The 18526-nt window shown below is 42.4% G+C and overlaps 1 protein-coding gene across 2 annotated transcripts in view; it reads left to right on the top strand.

Annotated features, from left to right (window-relative positions):
- PTPRM (protein tyrosine phosphatase, receptor type, M) overlaps positions 1–17652 on the top strand; it is an 840546-nt gene extending 822894 nt beyond the window's left edge. For both annotated transcript variants that reach the window (XM_006868703.1, XM_006868702.1), the window contains one exon: positions 16889–17652. In XM_006868703.1, coding sequence (XP_006868765.1) covers positions 16889–16942 — 54 coding nt within the window. In that variant the 3' untranslated portion in view covers positions 16943–17652. The remainder of the gene's footprint in view (positions 1–16888) is intronic.
- The last annotated feature ends 874 nt before the right edge of the window (positions 17653–18526 follow it).

The raw sequence follows: 18526 nt of genomic DNA, 5'->3' as shown, positions 1-18526 counted from the left end.
AAGAAAGACAGAACAGAACGGTGTGAGGAATAAATGACCCCATGTTGACAAGGGCTGTATTTCGCAGTCCACAAGGTTGTAGTTCTGAGATTAAATATATATTTTTTTAATTAAAGGGAGTAAATAGAGTTGAGATTCAAGTTAATATTGAGCAAGTAGTCATGGTCCCCATCCAAAATTTGAGAAACTGGCTGGGTAATGCTGGGACTACAGGGATGACCGGTTCCTGAGGTGCAGCCCAGTCCTGGTCCCCATAGGCAGCCTCTGTGGGGAATCGATGCTGACTCACAGCAACCCAAGGCTGTAAATCTTTGCAGGAGTAGAAAGCCTCATCTTTCTCGTATGGAGCAGCTGGTGGATTTGAACTGCTGACCTTGTGGCTAGCAGTCCAATGGTAATCCACTGAGTTACCATGATTCCTTTCCAGACTCTGTGGCAGCTGTTTTTCCCAGATATGTGCCTTATGTTTGAGGAGCTTGTCTATTTCCAGGAAACATGTGTTGGCCAGGGAACTTGGCAGGGGTCACTCTCTTACTACCATTAGCAGCTACTGCATTGGCTTCTGTGGCCAAAAGGAGAGTACTCCCCAACGCCTCCCTTCCAGTAAAGTCCACAAATTCTAGCATAGGCTTGCCTGCTAGTGCAAAGTTAAGTGTCTTAGCAAAATTAGTTGTCCTAAGACAAGTCACTTAACATCCTTAGTTTTGTAGAATAGAGATAATATTAGCTTATTGAGGGTATTCAATGGGAAAGTATTTAGAAACTGTATCCATGAGAAGTGTGATGGTTGATAGTGTGGGTGTCTTCAGGGCAGGATGTTTTAGGGCCACCTGGGCCAGTGTGATGTGTTATCTAGCAAGTCAGAGGACGACAAGAATGAAAAGAAAGAGCATCTACCATCTAGCATTCGTGTGCTGCTTATCAGGTGCCAGGCACTGTTCTAAGTGCCTTTCAAATACTAAGAGATTAAATGTGGAGTCAATGAAAAGTTGCCTGGCACCCTGAATGTGTAGGTTCACTGGAAGTAACTCCTCCTGGAAGGCAGAGGATACATCCCTCCCTGGCACACAAATGAATTTTAAGAGTTTCACTACCCCTGAACCCCCAGTCTTCTGAGCTGGTAGAGGGGTCCACATATGTAGTGGTTACAAATCGGGCTGAGAGCCTCAAGGTCAGCAGTTCGAAACTACCAGCTGTTCCGCGGGAGAAAGATGAGGCTTTCTGCTCCAGTAAAGATTTACAGCCTCGGAAACCCTGTATAGAGTCGTTATGAGTCGGAATCGACTCCACGGCACATCACCACCACCAATCATACAATCAGTCAGTACAGGTCAGAATGCTGGCAGAATAGGGAAACAAATGCATCAACTAAAGTATTCTACCAGTGACTTCACTTGGTATTGAATGCTTCCAATGGACAGATGAGTAGCTTCTAAATTTTGATACTTGGGGAAAGCTGATCTTGATAAAAATGTCATTTCTTTCTAACTGCCACCTGAATTAAGTGTAAAATTAGAAATAGACCCTCCAAGCCTTTCTTCTAGCTCTGGCTGCAGCATTTACCACTCGTGGATTTTCATGGGCAGATACAACATGATTTTTTTCCAAATCAGTGGTGCAGATGTGAGACAATGGCAGTTTTTCATGAAATGAATGGAGAGTTTGGTAGTTGTACCAGAAGAGAGCCTCTTATCCTGGCCCACAATCCTGTGTTAATCTGATTGTTTCCCCAGTTATGTGTAGTTCCAGTGGAACTAGTAGGTTCTCTGGATGCCCAAATCTCTGAGGGTCAGCACAAGTTTTAGGAAGGTAGGAAAGGTTTGCAATTTTCTGAGAAATGTGTCTGATATTTTGCCATGGTAACTGTTAGCAGGGTAGTAGATAAAATCTGGAGACTGGAGAAAAAGGTCACAGAGCTCTGTGCAGTGGGTTCGAGCATCCTTCATTGAATAACGGTGCTTGTCTTTATTTGGTTTTGCCTGTAAGTACAATTTCTATTTTGTTTGGTACTCACACATATGTTATGTTTTGTCTGTGGGAATTAATTAACTTAGGTCAGGGTGCTTAAAATCGGATATGATTTTATTGGTTGTAAAAGGCCATCTGAGACCTGCTCTTTTTTTTTCAAAGGATATAATACCAGCAGCTGAAAAAAAAGTGTGTCATATCTTCTTGTTGTGCCTTCATAGAAGGGTGCCTGCCACAGCATGTACCCAACAGCCCAGGCAAGCACTTCTGTACCAGCTGGCCTAAGGATGAGTCAGGCCTGCAGAGAATCAGCATGTTTACCTGTCTCCACCTCTCTCTGCAGCTCTGAGTTTCTGAATTGCCCCTGAGTTTCAAAAGTCATCCATTTGGCTTGAAGCATGACATTCTCAAGAGGGGTCCAGAAGGCTCTGAAGATTTGTTTTTTGAAAATTGTAGTTTGAAGGGCTCTGGAGGAAAGCCTGTTCATTGCCAGTGGAGCAAAAACCTTTCTAACACAAGATATTGTAGCCAGTGGCTTTCTCCTGGCCCTCTTTTTCAGCCCAGCTTCTGAGTTATCCATCTTCAAGCATCCTTAAGACCCCATCAAAGAACTGAGCCCCAAGAGAACACAGAATGGCACAGTCTGCCTGTGCTTTCCATGAGAGAGTCACACAGAGCACACAGGTTCCTTGGAAGTGATCTTGGTTGTGGGGAAACCATTTCTCCTCTCCATTGTCTCCTACATTAGGCTTTTGAAGTTTCCAGAGGTCTGTTTTAAAAGACACAGACTTTGAGGGAAAAATCTTACTTAGGGGAGTATTACTGGTCCTGTGTCGGCTAAATGGGGCCCTTCCACGATGCCTGTCCATGAATGGGCTAAATGAACAGCATTCCTCCCCCTGCCCCCTAAGGCAAGTGCACACAGCAAGCAATCATTTGGTTTTGAGCTACATGTCAGTCGGTACCTCTTGACTCTTGAATTCCAAAAGAGACTGGCCTAGTTCCCAGTATACAAATCCCAAACTTTTCTTGAGTTTTCTATAAATTGCCTGGACACTTTGAATCTTGTGGTCCTCGTTAACTCTTGATTCTGCATTGTGGAGACCCAGACATGAAAGTCATGCTTTCCTCTATATCTACCAGACAACAATAACAATACTCAGTCAAAACATTTGTTAACATCATATTCCAAAAACAAAAAGCAGAAAATATTTCCATAGATAACGTTTCCATCTTTCTAACTCTTGTCAAAAAATTCTGCCCTGTTCAATTTACACCAAGTCAGAATGGTAGTTATTCCTACAGGGACTCAAAAGTGTACCTTTTAAATGTTCTTGGGGTTTAGAAAATAAAAAGATACCTGATCAAGGCTCTAGGGCAAATGAGGTACGGTTTCCCAACAAAATTCTTGGAGGACAGCCCTCACTGCCCATGAAGAATGAGCCTGTGTACTGTTGCGATGGGAAAAATTGTGTTAGCACAACTTTCCTCACCATTGCAGTTCTCAATTTTCTTAAAATTTCTTCCTAATACGCCCCCATGATTGTCCTGTGCCCTTCAGGTAAATCTATCAAAATGCTCCCTTTGGGATCGATCCCAGATATCAGTTGCCATAACTTTCTGAACTGACCCCTCTACCTTGAATTTAACTGTCCCAGCAGGTCCTCTCAGGAGACTGTTTTGATTGAACCTGTTTTTGTTTTGTTTTTTTAAAGTTTTATTGTGAATTATGTGATAGTTTACATGGGAGAACACTAGTTTTACATTCATTCTATCGTATATCGTATCATTGCCATGGTTACAATCCCCATGCATCATCAGCCAACCAAAGGGGTATACACTACAAGCCTGCACTCCAGTCGTCAGCACACAGCCCCTCTCTCTCTCTGGGTCTAAAGTCTCCAACAGCTCCATCTCTCCACATCATCATCTCTGCCTCTATTTCAGGCATCACTGCTTCTCTGGATAGGGTCCTGCTCTCTGCTCTTCTCCCTTGATGGTCCCAGGGACTTCCACTTCTAGACTGGAAAGTTAATCACTCCCCTCCTTGCTATAAAATGTCTACCTTTACATTTCCAACCCTCACAATCGTCCTGATAACAATTATTCACTATTGTATCACAAGAGACCCATCCGCATTTCATTTAATCAGCCCAACCTAGACAGATTGGATACTACTCAGCGGAGATTCTACCTTCCTCCAGACCCTCTGGATCTAGGCTCCCTCTTCAAAGCTTGTAAGCCGGTCACTTCTTGCCTTTGTAGCCCCTCCCCTATTTTGGGTAGCCAATGTCCAAGTTGCCCGTCCCTGTCTACTCTATGTATGGAGAGGGTGGGAATGATCCTTGCTGTAAAGATCTGTTCACTCTTTTGAGCTACTGCATCCATAGGTGTAGATCAAGTTCATCAAATTGTATCAGATTACTCTTTTTTTTCCTCTTCTTTCTTCTTCTAGTTGAGCTCTGATCATCTAGTCATTGAAGCCAGGTGTTATCTGCAAGTTGGGTGTTCTTGTGCATATGCCCTCCCTTCCTATCAGCTGGATATTTCACTCTCCACTCTAGTCCTCTGTGGCTATGTCACTGACTCTGGGCCCAAGAGTCCCCAGGTCTTGCCACACTGCTGGCCAACCAGGTCTCCACCCAGGTTCATAGGAGTCTATTGAACGTTGTAGGGCTTAGCTTGCAGCTTCATTGCTGTTTTCCCCTCACTTCACCTTATCGGTGACAAACGTGGTCACCAATCAGAGCATATATTCCCATTGAGTCTTAGTCTTGGAAGGGGGTTTGCGGGTTTGCACTGAAGGGACCCGACCACTTGCCTTGATGTCTCCTGGGTAAGCAACTTGCTTATTCTTGTAGTAACAGTTGTGGACCTGTTTTTTGAAAGCACCCTAATGAGGTTGTTGTTGTTGTTAAGTGCCATCAAGTTGATTCTAACCCATAGCGATCCTGTATAGGGCTTCCAAGGAGCTGCCGGTGAGCTTGAACCACCAACCTCGTGGTTCAAGCTGACATTACAGTCCAGCGCATTAACCCACAGTGCCACACCAGGACTCCATAATGAGATTAGACAAGTGTGTTTGTGTCCACAGCCATCCACTGAGAACAAGGACATGTGTAAACACATGCTGTTAGGAATAAACCCATGCATGTATGAATGGGAATCCTGGTAGCAATACTGACCCTCATCTCATACAGTATTACAGTGTGTAACTTGCTGATGTTATCATTCCCAGATATTCAATTTTATGACTTACTAGTCAAAACACTGCTGTGTAGCAGGCTATGCATAACCAGGTCTACTATGAAGTTCGTGTCAGGAGTTGTAATAAACAGAAATTTGGGCAATGTTAAACTCTAATGATAAAGCAATTGAACTGTGCTGATACCATGGTTTAGGTACCAGAATGTCTAAAGTGCCTCCAAGGTTATGAGAAACCTAGTTCGAATCTAGAATGGCTCTCAAGCTGGGCTGCACATTAGGATCAGCTGGGGAGCTTTGAAAACTACTCAAGGCCATATCCCAGACCAGTTAAGTCATGAGACCTATGGGATGGAGCCCAAGCCAGGTGATGTTGAAATGCAGCCGTGGTTGAGAAGCATTCATTCCCTGCTTGGCCGGGATACAGGCTGTTCTAACAGGTACCACAGGCCTGCCTGGCTCCCTCACTGCCTTCACCCTTAGTCAATTCATATGGGATGGTTTGAGGTTTTCCCCTTCTGTGCATGCAAAGGAGCTCTGGCAGTGCTGTGAGTTGGGCTGCTAGCTGTAAGGTCAGTGGTTCAAACCCACCAAGCACTCCTCTGGAGAAATAGTAGGCTGACTACTCCCCTAAAGAGTTAGTCTCAGAAACCCTACATAAGGTCGCTAAGAGTGGGAATTGACTGGACGGCAGTGGGCTAATTTAGAGCCGGCTACTTGCTCCTGTGGAGTCCTGGTGTGGTGCTGTGGGCTAATGCGCCAGACTGCAAAGCCATTTGAACTGCAAGATCGGCAGTTCAAGCTCACCAGCTGTTCCTTGGAAACCCTATACAGGGTCACTATGGGTTGGAATCGACTCGATGGCACTTCACAACAACAACAGCTTGCTCCTGGTGTGATGCTGCAAGATAGTGCACTGGACCACAAGGTCAGTTTGAACCACTAGGCCTACGGTTCAAACTTACCAGTCACTCCTCAGAAAGCTTCTACGGGGTCCCTATGAGTCAGAAACAACTCGATGTCACTTAACAACAGCAACTTTCTGCTTTGCTTTGCTTTCCTTTTGATTACACATACCAAAACATGAACAATACCATGTATAATAATCTACAAAATGGGCCTATAGTTTTATCTGTGTTGCAGACAAAGTTAATGTACTCACTTACATGAATAAACTTGCTCCTCTAGAGCTGTCGCTTTAAAGTGGTATGAAACGCATAGGCTGTGTGAAGGAGTATGTGTGGGATGTGAGTGTGTGTGGAGGGAATCAGATGGGGAGACAGAGAGGCACGATCAGGGCCTGACTCTGCCTCCCATCAGCTGTGCGAGCTGTCTCTGGGGATCCTCAGTGGGCATCTCACTTCCAAAGCCCATTCACTCTCTCTTGAGATCTGTAGCCCTGGAGAAGCAGACCCCGCGACCCACGCTCAGCCCCCCTGACTGTTGGTAGTCCCTAAGGCAGGGTTTGGAGGGACTCTGTTGATTTCCCTTCCCTCCGCATCCTCCAGACTCTGTGTTCCTGCTGCAGGATGGTGGGGATGGTTTGCCACATGCCCCCAGCACTCAGTGTCTAGCTTCTAGAAGAAAGGCTGGACTTTTTATCTCTGCAGCAGACTCATGTCCATCCTGAGCTGACCCTTACCAAGGAGAAGAAGAGATTGTGCTCCTCTAACCAAGAGAAGGCTGCACACTGAGCACTCCGGACAGGGAATCAGCATGGATTTTGCAAGGGGCTTTGAATGAGGAAGGTTCTAAATTTTTAAAGATATAGATGATGAAAGTAATGACCCATCACATCCATTGACAAAGAAATATAGCTGTCTTGTTGAATGTGATGCTAACTTAGTGGTCTCCTTGGTCATATAGAAACTGTTCACCTGAGGTGAACCGCCGGGGAACATTGAGCCAAATGATCCTACCATGATGATTAGCACTCTGGGACTGCTTCACCCCCACTTCACCTGCTGTCAGGGTCAAAGCTGAGAAGGTTTTTTCCAACTGAAGGATCTGCTGGTGCAAGATCAGCCAAAACAGTGAACCTTGTCTTGGTCCCAGATAGTAAGCACAGCAGGAGGGAAGCTTCCCTGGGAAGGCCATGCCTGAGACTCAGGCCACACAGAGCATTTCAGATGCCCCATCCCGACAAGGCAACATGTACCCACAGTCGTAACTCAGTGAAGTCCTAGGTCCCTTTACCTGTTTCTGTACCAACCTCCTGCTCCTTCAAAGTGCGGAGACGCTTGTTAAAGTGCTCTTTGCCTTTGGTCTTTGGTTCCCCCCTCACCCCTTTGAGATTCCTCTCTCACTTAGTGAGAGTGTTTAGAAGTGGGAAGAGAGGCTGGGGGTCTTGGTGAAGTTCTCCGAGGCTGGGACCTTGCTGAGGCCCATCCCTGAGCCCCTGCTCACACCATTTCTTTCACCTTTCATGCCAAGAGCCATCTTATGTCACAAATTGGGAGTGCTTGGGGCACAGGCATAAATGTTCTTTTTTCCCTAAAGTACAAGGTTTGCTCGTGTGGCTTAATTATAGTATTCAAAGATAAGTGACTTGCAGGAGGAGACTGTGCAGAACACAGGTCTGTACCTGGTGATCAAGTGTCATCAAGTTTCCACACTGGGAGATTTCAGGCATTTACCCAGCCGCTTGGGGGAGGGGATGCTACCATTTTATGACCTTCCTTCTTATTCCACTTATTTTTCAGATTCAGAAACCAGTCATCACATAATCTCTGGGGTTGGCAGCTTGCTTGAAAGGGACAGGAGGGTATTTCATTTTGGAAATTAAGTCAGCACAGGGCTTGCAGGCCTGCAGGGCAGTGGTTCTGTGTGGTGAATGGGGAAGGCCTCTGTATTTCCATTTTTCCACCCAGCGCATTTCAGGTTTGTAAAGAGATGCTTCTTTGTAGTCACTGAAATTAATCCCACAACTCGGTTTGTACAAAATCATTTTTACACACTGAGGAATTGAGTTTCTTAGGTTTCTGTGGAAAAGAGCATTTCAAGATCTATCTTGAAGTACAATCCTGTTTGTGAAAGAATATCCATATGCCTACAAAGAAGAGCAGTTAATGCCACCGTTATTCAAATGTACACAGCCATTAAAGCCAGTGATGATAAAACTGAGAATTCTACCAACTTCTACCGTCTGAAACAGGTCAAACATGCAATCAAAATACACTGATAATTCCTGATGATTGAAATGTGAAACAAAGAGGAAGGATTGTAGTTGGGAAATAATGGCCTTGGTGCTAGAAATGATGCTGGAAATCACGTGTAGAATAACAAGACCAACAACATGTTCACTGAAAAATTTTTCCAGCAACAAAAAAGGGCCCTATACACTATGGAGCTTACCAGGTGACATACACAGGAATCAAACTAACTACATCTTTGGGAAGAGATGATAGAGAATCGCAAATTTATTAGCCAAAACAAGGCCAGGGGCCATCAATTGCTCACATGCAAGTTCAGGCTTAAGCTGAAGAAAGTTAAAACAAGTCCAAGAGAGTCAAATTATGACCCTAAATATACCCTACCTTGATTTAGAGACCATCTCAAGAACAGATTTGATGTATTAGAAATGAACAAAGACCAGAGGAGTTGTAGAATGACATCAAAGACAGCATACAGGAAGAAAGCAAAAGGTCATTAAAAAGACAAGAAAAAGGAAAGACAAAAATGGATGTCAGAAGGGACTCTGACTTGCTCTTATAGAGATGTTAACGCCAATGGAAGAAATGGGGGAGTAAAAGAGCTGAAAAGAAAATTTCAAAGAGGATAAAGTCTAGTATTTTAATGAAATGCGCAAAGACCTGGAGTTAGAAAACCAAAAAGAACAGTCAGTATTTCTCAAATTGAGAAGAACTGAATTAAAAATTCAAGCCTTAAGTTACATTAGTGAGGGATTCTATGGGCAAAATATTGAAAGATGCAGAAAACATGAAAAGAAAATGGAATACGCAGACTCAACCATTTCAAGAGATACCATATAATTAAGAACTGATGGTAGCAAATGAAGTCCAAGCTGCACTGAAGGCATTTGCAAACAAACAAGGTTCCAGGAATAGATAGAATACAAATGGAAATGTTTCAACAAACTGAGGCAGCACTTCAGGTGCTCACTTATCTATGGCAAGAAATTGGGACGACAGCTACCTGGTCAACTGATTCGTATTTGTGCCCTCACAACTGGATCTATAAATAACATCCTGATAAACAGAGGAAAGGTTGAAATGGTCAGAGACTTCATTTTGCTTGGATCCACAGTCAACTCCCATGGTAACCGCAGTCAAGAAATCAAATGATGTATTGCATTAAGCAAATTTGCTGCAAAAGACCTCTTGAAAGTATTCAAGAGCAAAGATGTCAGTTTTTGAATTAAGGTGTGCCTGACCCAAGTGATGACATTTTCAGTCTCCTCATATATATGTGAAAGTTGAGCAATGAATAAGGAAGACCATAAAAGAAACTCGATGTTTTCTTTAAAATTGAGGTACAATCAATCCATACTGAAGGATGTAGTCTCTGATCATCATTCAGTATTTTAAGTCCACTTCACTTTCAGCAAGTAAAGTTGTGTCGTATGCATATTACAGAGTGTTAATGACTCATCCTTCAATCCTGATGCCATGGTCTTCTTCATATAATCGATCTTCTCAGATTATTTGCCAAGCATACAGATTAAGTATGTAGTGAAAGGCTACAACGCTGCTGCTCACCTTTCTTGATTTTAAACCATTTATCCCTTTGTTCTGCTCTAATGTCTGCCTCTTGGTCCATATACATGTTTCTCATGAGCACAATTCAGTGTTCTGGAATACACATTCTTCACAGTGTTATCTATAGTTTGTTATGATCCACAAAGCCAAATGCCTTTGCATAGTCAATAAAGCACAAGTAAACATCTTTCTGTTATTCTCTACTTTCAACCAAGATCGTCTGATGTCAGCAATGATATCCCTCATTCCAAGTTCTCTTCTGAATCTGGCTTGAATTTCTGGTTGCTCCCTGTCAATGATTTTAACCATTTTTAAAATTATCTCCAGTGAAATTTTACTTGCATGTGATGTTAATGATACTGTTCAACGATTTCTGCATTCCGTTGGATCATCACTCTATGATCAACTTTTTGAGGAAATGCCAAGCTCTTTTCCTTAATGGCTGTTTTTCACATTTTACATTCCCACTAGCAATTAATGAAGATTCCAGTTTTTCCATAACCTCATCAACACCTTTTGTTTTCTATTTTCTTGACCATTGCCATTTTAGTGAGGGTGAGGTGATATCTTATTGTGGCTTTGATTTCCCTGTTGACTAATGGCACTGTAGTATAAGCACTAGACAGCTAACCACAAGATTTGTGATTCAAAGCCACCAGCTGCTCCTTGGAAACCCTGTACATGGTTGCTATGAATCAGAATTAGCTCGATGGTACATAACTATAATTGGCTAATGGCAGGAATCCTGGTGTGGTGCTGTAGAATTGACACTGGACTGCAAACCACAAGTTCAGTAGTTCAAACCTACCAGCTGCTCCTCAGAAACCTTATACAGGGTCACTGTGAGTAGGAACCAACTCAACAGCACTTAACAATATTGACTAATGGGAGTCCTGGTCTGGCACTATTGGATTAGCACTGGACTTCTGACCACAACTTTGGCAGTTCAAACCCACCAGGTGTTCCTCAGAAACCCTATACAGGATCACTATGAGTCAGAACTGACTGGACAGCACTTAACAACAATTGGCTAGTGACATTGAACATCTTTTCAAGTTTGTTGCCCATCTGATTATCCTCTTTGGTGAATTGATTTTTCAAGTCTTTTGCCTAATTCTTTATTTTTTTTAATGTTTTATTATGAATTATGTGATAGTTTGCATGGAGAACATTAGCTTTACATTCATCCTATCATGTATCATTTCATTGCCCTTTTGCCTAATTCTTGATTGGATTGTTTATCTTGTTCAGCTTTACGATATATAGATATAGTTCTCTCTCTCTCTCTCTCTCTCTCTCTCTCTATATATATATATATAATATATATATATATATATGTATATCAATATGTATGTATCATAAGGTTGGTGGTTCAAACTCACCAGCTGCTCCTTTGAAACTCTATACTGGGTCACTATGAGTCAGAACCAACTCGATGGCACTTAACAACAACCATCTAATATATAATTGTCATCAAGTCAGTTCTGACTCATAGTGACCCAGTATGCATATTATGGAGTCCTGGCTTTCAAGGTGTGGTGCTGTAGGATAAGCACTAGACTGCAAACCAAAAGGTCAGCACTTAGAGCCCACCAGCCACACTATGCAAGAGAAATGAGGTTTTCTGCTCCCACTAAGATGCACAGGCTCAGAAACCCTATACAGGGTCACTATGAACAGGAATCAACTCAGTGGGACTTAACAGCAACAACAATAGGGTATTAGACCCTCATCAGGTATAAGATCCCCAAAATGTTTCCCCAATCTGTAGGCTGTCTTTCCACTTTTTGATTAATCCCTTTGATGAACAAGAGTATTTCATTTTGATGAGGTCTGTTTTGTCTTTGGCTGCTTATGATTTTGTTGTCATATATAATAATCCGTTGTCAAAAACTAGTCCCCTCAACCATTCCCTTATACTCTAAGAATTTTATGGTTTTTGTTCTCACATTTAGGTTCTTGTTCCATTTTGAATTGACTTTGGGGTATGATGTGAGGCATGGATTCATTCTTCTGTATGTGGAAATCCAAATCTCCAAGCACAATTTATTAAAGAAACTCTTCCATTAGTACTTTTGTTGAAAATCAGTTGACTGATTATGGATTTATATCTGGATTCTCAGCTACATTCCATTGGTCTATATGTATATTATGGAGTCCTGGTGTGACTCTGTGAGTTAATGCACTAGATTGCAAGGTTGGTGTGAACCACAAGGTTGCTGGTTCAAGCTCATTAACCACTCCTTGGAAATCCTATACAGGATCGCTATGAGTGGAACCAACTCGACAGCTCTTAACAACAACAAAATATGTCTACTATACCACTACTCAGCTGTTTGATTACTGAAGCTTTTTAGTGTGCTTTGAAATAAGGTAGTGTGCATCCTCCTCTTCTATTCTTCTTCAAGATTGCTGTAGCTATTTGCAGTCCCTTGTTCTTCAATATAAATTTGAGGATTGGCTTTTCCATTTCTGTGAAGAAGGCTGTTGGAATTTTCATGAGAGTTGCATGGAATTTATTGATTGCTTTGGGTAGTGTTGACATATTAACTTTATGAAACCTTCTAACCCACAGAGAATGTCTTTCCATTTAGTTAGGTCTTTTCAAATCTATTTTAGTAATGTTTGATAGTGTTCAGCATACAAGTCTTTCACCTTCCTGATTAAATTTGTTCCTAGGTACTTTGTTCTTTTAGGTATTATTGTGCCTTTTTTTTAAATAAAAAGCTTTGTTGAAATACAATTCATATCCCATAAAATTCACCTTTTTTAAATGTACAATTTAGTGTTTTTTAGGATAATCACAAAGTTGTACAACCATCAGCACAGTACAAGTCTAGAACCTTTCCTTCAATACAAGTAAGAGTCCAGCAACTATGAGTAGTCACTTCTCTTTCCCCAACCCTAAACCCTGGCAACCTCTGAGGGGGCTGCAGAAAGTTTGTGGGAAAATGCAATTGAAAGAACATGGAATTTTCCCATGAACTTTTTAATATCCCCTTATATTTTCTGTCCCAACGAATTTGCCTCTTCTGGCCATTTCATATATAATATGTGGCCTTTTGTATCTGATTTCTGTCACTTACCATAATATTTTCAAGATTCATCCATACCATAAGTATGTATTCGAATTACACTACTTTTTTAAGTTTTTATTGTGAATTGAGTGATATTTTCCATGGGAGAAATCAGTTTTATACTCATTGTTTCATTGCAATGATTACAATCCTCTCTGTACATCATCATTCAACAATATTTGCTTCTACTCCCTTGGTTTTTGTTTTTTTGTTTTGGATGTACACAAAAACACTCAGGAATATAAAATCATTTAAACGACCAAAGGACACGTTCTGCAAACCTGCCTCCTGGCCGTCAGCACACTGCCTTTCCCTTTCCATGAGTCTAGAGTCCTCAGCTACTCTTTCTCTCCATGTCATCACCTCTATCTGCCTCCATCTCTGGTGTCGCTGCTTCTCTGGATAGGGTCCCACATTCTGCTCATACTCCTTTGTTCCTGGAATATAAGATTAACTACTCCCCCCTTTTTGTTACAAAACTTCTACCTTTACAGTTGTGACCATCACAATTAGTCATGATAACAATTAATTCACTATTGAATCATAAGAATTTTAACCCCATATCCTTTCACCAGACCCGTCTAAACAAGATAAAAACTATTCATTGGAAATTCTACCTTCCCCAGCATATTCTGAAAGTAAACTCCCTCATGAAAACTTGTAAGCCAATCACTTCATGCCTTTATAGCTGACTCATTTTAGGTAGCCAATGTCTAACTTGCCCGCCCCTATCAACCCTGTACACAGAGGAGACAGAATTGATCCTTGATGTGAATGAAGACTCCTTCCCCCTTGGTTGGTATTTTGAGCTACTACATCCATAAGTAAGGAGCTCTGGTAGCGTAGTGGTTACGAATCGGGCTGCGAACCTTAAGGTCAGCGGTTCGAAACTACCAGCTGCTCCGCGGGAGAAAGATGAGGTTTTCTACTCCCGTAAAGATTTACACCCTTGGAAACCCTGTACAGGGTCGCTACGGGTCGGACCCGACTAGTTGGCACTTAACAACAACAACAACAACAACATCCATAAGTATAAGTCAAGTTCATCAAATTGTAGCAATTTATACTTGTTTCCTTTATCAAAATTTGTTTATCTTCCTCTAGTCAAATTCTAATTATCAAGCCATCAACACTAGGTCAAATGGATACTATCTGCCAGTTTAGGCATTCTTGTGCATCTGCCCTCACTACATAACAGCTGTAAGAAGCTTCACTCTCAGCTCTAGCTCTCTGTGACTATGTCCTTGTCCATGAGCTCAGGAGCCCCCAGGTCTCACCACACTTTGAACCAACCAGCCCTTCCTCTTCTCTCTCTCATCTCCAGGTCAATGGGAGTCTATGGAATGTGGTTGAATTCAGTCCATTTCTTCATTGCTGCCTTTCCCCGTCTTCCACTCATATGCTTGCCAGCAAGCTTACATGCCTGCTTGTGTGTTCTCTTTCAGTTTCTGTCTTACTACAGTCTTTTTTTTTATGACTGAATAATATTCCACTGTGTGGATATAACAGTTTGTGTCTATCACTTCATCTGTTGATGGAATTTGGTTTTCACTTTATGGTTGCTATGAACTAAATGCACTATGAGCATTTGTTTACACATTTTTATAGCGATATGGGAAGGACCTATCGTAGTGTAGTGGTTTCAAGCTGGGTTGCTAACCTCAAGGCTAGCAGCTCAAAACTACCAGCTGTTCCATAGGAGAAATATGAGGCTTTCTGCTCCCATAAAGATTTACAGGCTAGGAAACCCTGTGCAGGGCCACTATGAGTCGGAACTGACTCCAAGGTACACCACCACCACCACCAAATAGACTTGTGCTTTCAATTCCCTTGGGTATGTAGATAGGAGTAGAATGCTGGATCATATGCTAAATCTATGCTTTACTAACTTAAGGAGCTGTCAGACTGTTTCCCAAAGCACTGTACTACTTTACAATCCCAACAGCAGTGTACGAGGGTTCCATTTTTGTCATCACCTCACTAGCACTTGCTATTGTCTGTCTTTTCTATTTTGGCCAACAGATATTACTGCTATTGATTTTAATCTTGTGGTACCTTCAGCATGTTGAAGTAATTGCTTTGCTTACTTTCTATCTTAACCTCTATGGACTTCAAGCTCCTGGGAGACACAGATTATACTACCTTGCAGTCTTCCATCTCTTGCCTAATTGTTTATTGAGCTGAGTCACATATTGAACCCACATCTTGTCATCCATCTATGTATGGGATCAACATTTAACTTCCAACTATGTGTCATGATCTGGGCTGGAGATGGATGCCTTTTGTAAAAAGAGGAATCAGCTATATTCTTCATCTTCAAATAAATAGATTGGACTAGTAGTGCATGTGGAGTGGAGAATAGGAAATTTAAATAAAGAATGGCTCATTAGAAGACTCAGACCAAAACCAAACAGTGGAAATTTATTTTTAACTAATTTAGCAAACCAGAAATGTTGTTGCTAAGTGCCATCAAGTCGGTTCTGACTCATAGCAACCCTGTATAGGGTTTCTGTGGAGCGGTGGGTGAGTTTCAACCACCAGCCTTGTCATTCAAACTGATCTTGTGGTCCAGTGCATTATCATGCAGTTCCCTACCAGAAATAAATGTTTGTTTGTTTTTTATTATTTTTTATATTTTGGCAGGGGCCATTGTGATAACTTTTTCTTGGCAGGGGCCGTTGTGATAACTCTGAATCAACAGAAATGAATCTTTCAAATTGCACACACTGGTCTCATCCTTAAGGAGGCAGTGATGAGTCCCTCTGCCCCAATACTGGACTGTGACCAGGGGAGAGAGGATGGAATCCTCAGTGCTCTGTCCTGGCTCCTTGGCTCAAAGACCAGACCCAGGGAAACACCCACCAGCGCATACACATGTGCTGTATGACCTGTGACCCCACCCCCACCCCCAAGCTCGCCCAGGCCCAGTTACCAAATCTGGAAAATCTGTGAGGAAAATGAATGAACTGGCTGATTAAGATTGGGCCTGAGGGCACTTAACACAATAGTCCCCAGAGGATTTAAAACATGTGCCTTTCCTAATCCTGCCACTGCTTCTTGGATGCCTGTTTTCATCCAAGCTGGGGCACTTTTAAAAGTGAAAAGCCAAACTCACTACCACAGAGCCGATTCTGACTCATCACAACTCTAGATAGGGTTCTTGAGACTGTAAATCTAAATGTGAGCAGACAGACAGATCCAGCTTTCTACTACAGAGCAGCTGGTAGGCTTGACCCGTGCGTGACATTGTGGTTAGCAGCCTAATACTTAGCCCATAATCAGACCTTACTGGGTCAACTGGGGCACACTGGCACCTAGTCCATCCTGCACATCAGTTCTACCCTCCTGGAGAGGTGCTCTCAGCTCCAAGCTGCCGTCTCTTTCCAGATCTGTCCTCAGAAGGTCTGCTCAGTCCTCATGGAACCCACACCACGAAAGGGGGACCACTCCTGGGGCCTTTTTTCAACTCTTCCTGTGAGGAGTTGTTGGGTACTAGATCACAAGTGTCTCAAAGTCAGGTACTAGGCCAAGGTAGTTGATCTTTTAACAGATACATAATCAATTAATACTAATGGCAGTAAGGAGACCCTGTTTGCTGAAATCAGAGGTCAAGTCATTAAAGCATTCTCCTCAAGCCCTCAGTATCTTCCCATTTACTTCTTGAGTTTCCTGCACAAAGCTCAGGAAGTCACTTCATAGGTAAATGTATCTCTGTGGACAGAGTATCAACCACTTGTCTGGAACTTTTCAGGAATTTTAATGAGTCTTGCTGAGGAGCAACTACAAGTAGTAACTGTGTTTGTGGTTGTGGCATTTTCAGTCCTGATTCAAAATCTTCATGAGCTTGATGTGTTCTATAATGGATTTAGTAGAAACAGCATTGAGCTACAATAGAGCTTACATTTCCCCTCTGTTTTCCAGGATCAGTACAAATTCTGCTATGAGGTGGCTCTGGAATACTTGAACTCTGGCTGACGGCATCCACAGCTCTGCAAGCAAACCCAGTCTACCACAAAGCCAAGATGTTCCATGGTGTTTGCCTATGTGAGATGAAGACTTCTCAATCTGCTTATTTTGCTTTGCATAATTGGCTCTTTTTAAGAGCCCAAGAAAATGTCTGTAAAACTGCCTGCACTGCCCAGTTCCCATGGTAATGCTGCCGCCTGGCAGGCCCTCATCCACCACTGTATTGGTCAAATACTCTGCCCGGAACCGCCAACCTGGGAGGGCAGTGCAGCGCCGCACAGATGGCTGGTCAATCGTAGAGCACAACTATATTCTTATGAAGGAATTTGTACCTTTGGGGTATTATTTTGTGACCCGTGACCCTTTGTTATTGTTACAGCTGAGTGTACATTTCTGTTCTGTGGAGAATGCTACCTGGCATTATGATAATATATTATTTTAGTTAATATTTGTATTTTAACATGTTGCATAATATAAGCTTATTTAGCAGTCCAGGACTAACAGATAAACACATAATGAACAAAGATACATTGTCTGAGTTGTTGTTTCTATCAGATTTGTATTGTTTCCAAGGGAAAGGCTTGGAAGGCATTCAGTTCAAAAATGCAAAAGCCGATCAACAGATTTAAAGATCCAAAGCTTTTCCATTTGTTGATATTGTAAATATTTTTGATTTCATTGAATTATTTATTCATTAAAAGAAAATTTTGTGAAGCACATTGAGTGACAATCATTTTTTTTAAGCCCTGGAAATACTTTACTGTATGATGTTACCTTGTGTGAATTCTCAACTCAATAAATACTGACACGTGGCATAGGTGTGTTGTATTCCTAGTGTCCAGCATATAGCTGGTGGAGGTGGTTGCCCCCAAGCAGACCACTGGGAGAGATTGTGCTGAGGGTGTATTTACCCAGCACAGTACGTTTGAGAAGGAACGTCTGTCAGTAAGAAATCTAAGCCCATCATACTAGCCTGCCCCTCCCTGGTATTGAGGCCACACAGATATGGGTACCCACTATGGGCCCTGCAGGCTGTTAGAAAGAGCACAGACCAGACACCTGAACAGGAAGTGTCTAACTGAGAAATCCCTTCACTTCAATCCATTGGGGATCACAGCTGTCTTCCCCAGTCCCTAAAAACTCCCGAGATAGCAGTCTTAGAGGGTTCCAGAATCAAGAGTGCATGTAAACAGGAGACAACACTGAAGACGACAAAGCCTGCTGAGGGTCTCCCAATGTAGGAAGGACAGCAGGCTAAGGCTGGCACCCACAGCTAGAGAAGTATTAAATGATGCTGGTAGATTTGTAGTATCATTTGAAGCTTGGCTTTAGGCTGTGTTAGATAATTGCTGGTTAACAATGGAAACTAATCTTTACTGAACACCTATAAGAGTAAGTCAAAAAGTAACCTACAGGAACAAACAAGATGGCGGATCGGGTGGATGTATAGCAGAGAGCTCCGCCAACAACAACACAGAATACCCGACCAAGCAGGTTCAGGGGATGGTCCCAGAACTCTGAACCACATATAAAGGAATACTTAGAAGGTTGGAAGGCTCACAGCTAGGGAATTTGTGGCAGAAGCAAGAAATC

Source organism: Chrysochloris asiatica, unplaced genomic scaffold (assembly GCF_000296735.1).
Source record: "Chrysochloris asiatica unplaced genomic scaffold, ChrAsi1.0 scaffold00122, whole genome shotgun sequence".
Classification (NCBI taxonomy): Eukaryota; Metazoa; Chordata; class Mammalia; order Afrosoricida; family Chrysochloridae; genus Chrysochloris; species Chrysochloris asiatica.
This window is presented reverse-complemented; position numbering and strand designations above follow the sequence as displayed.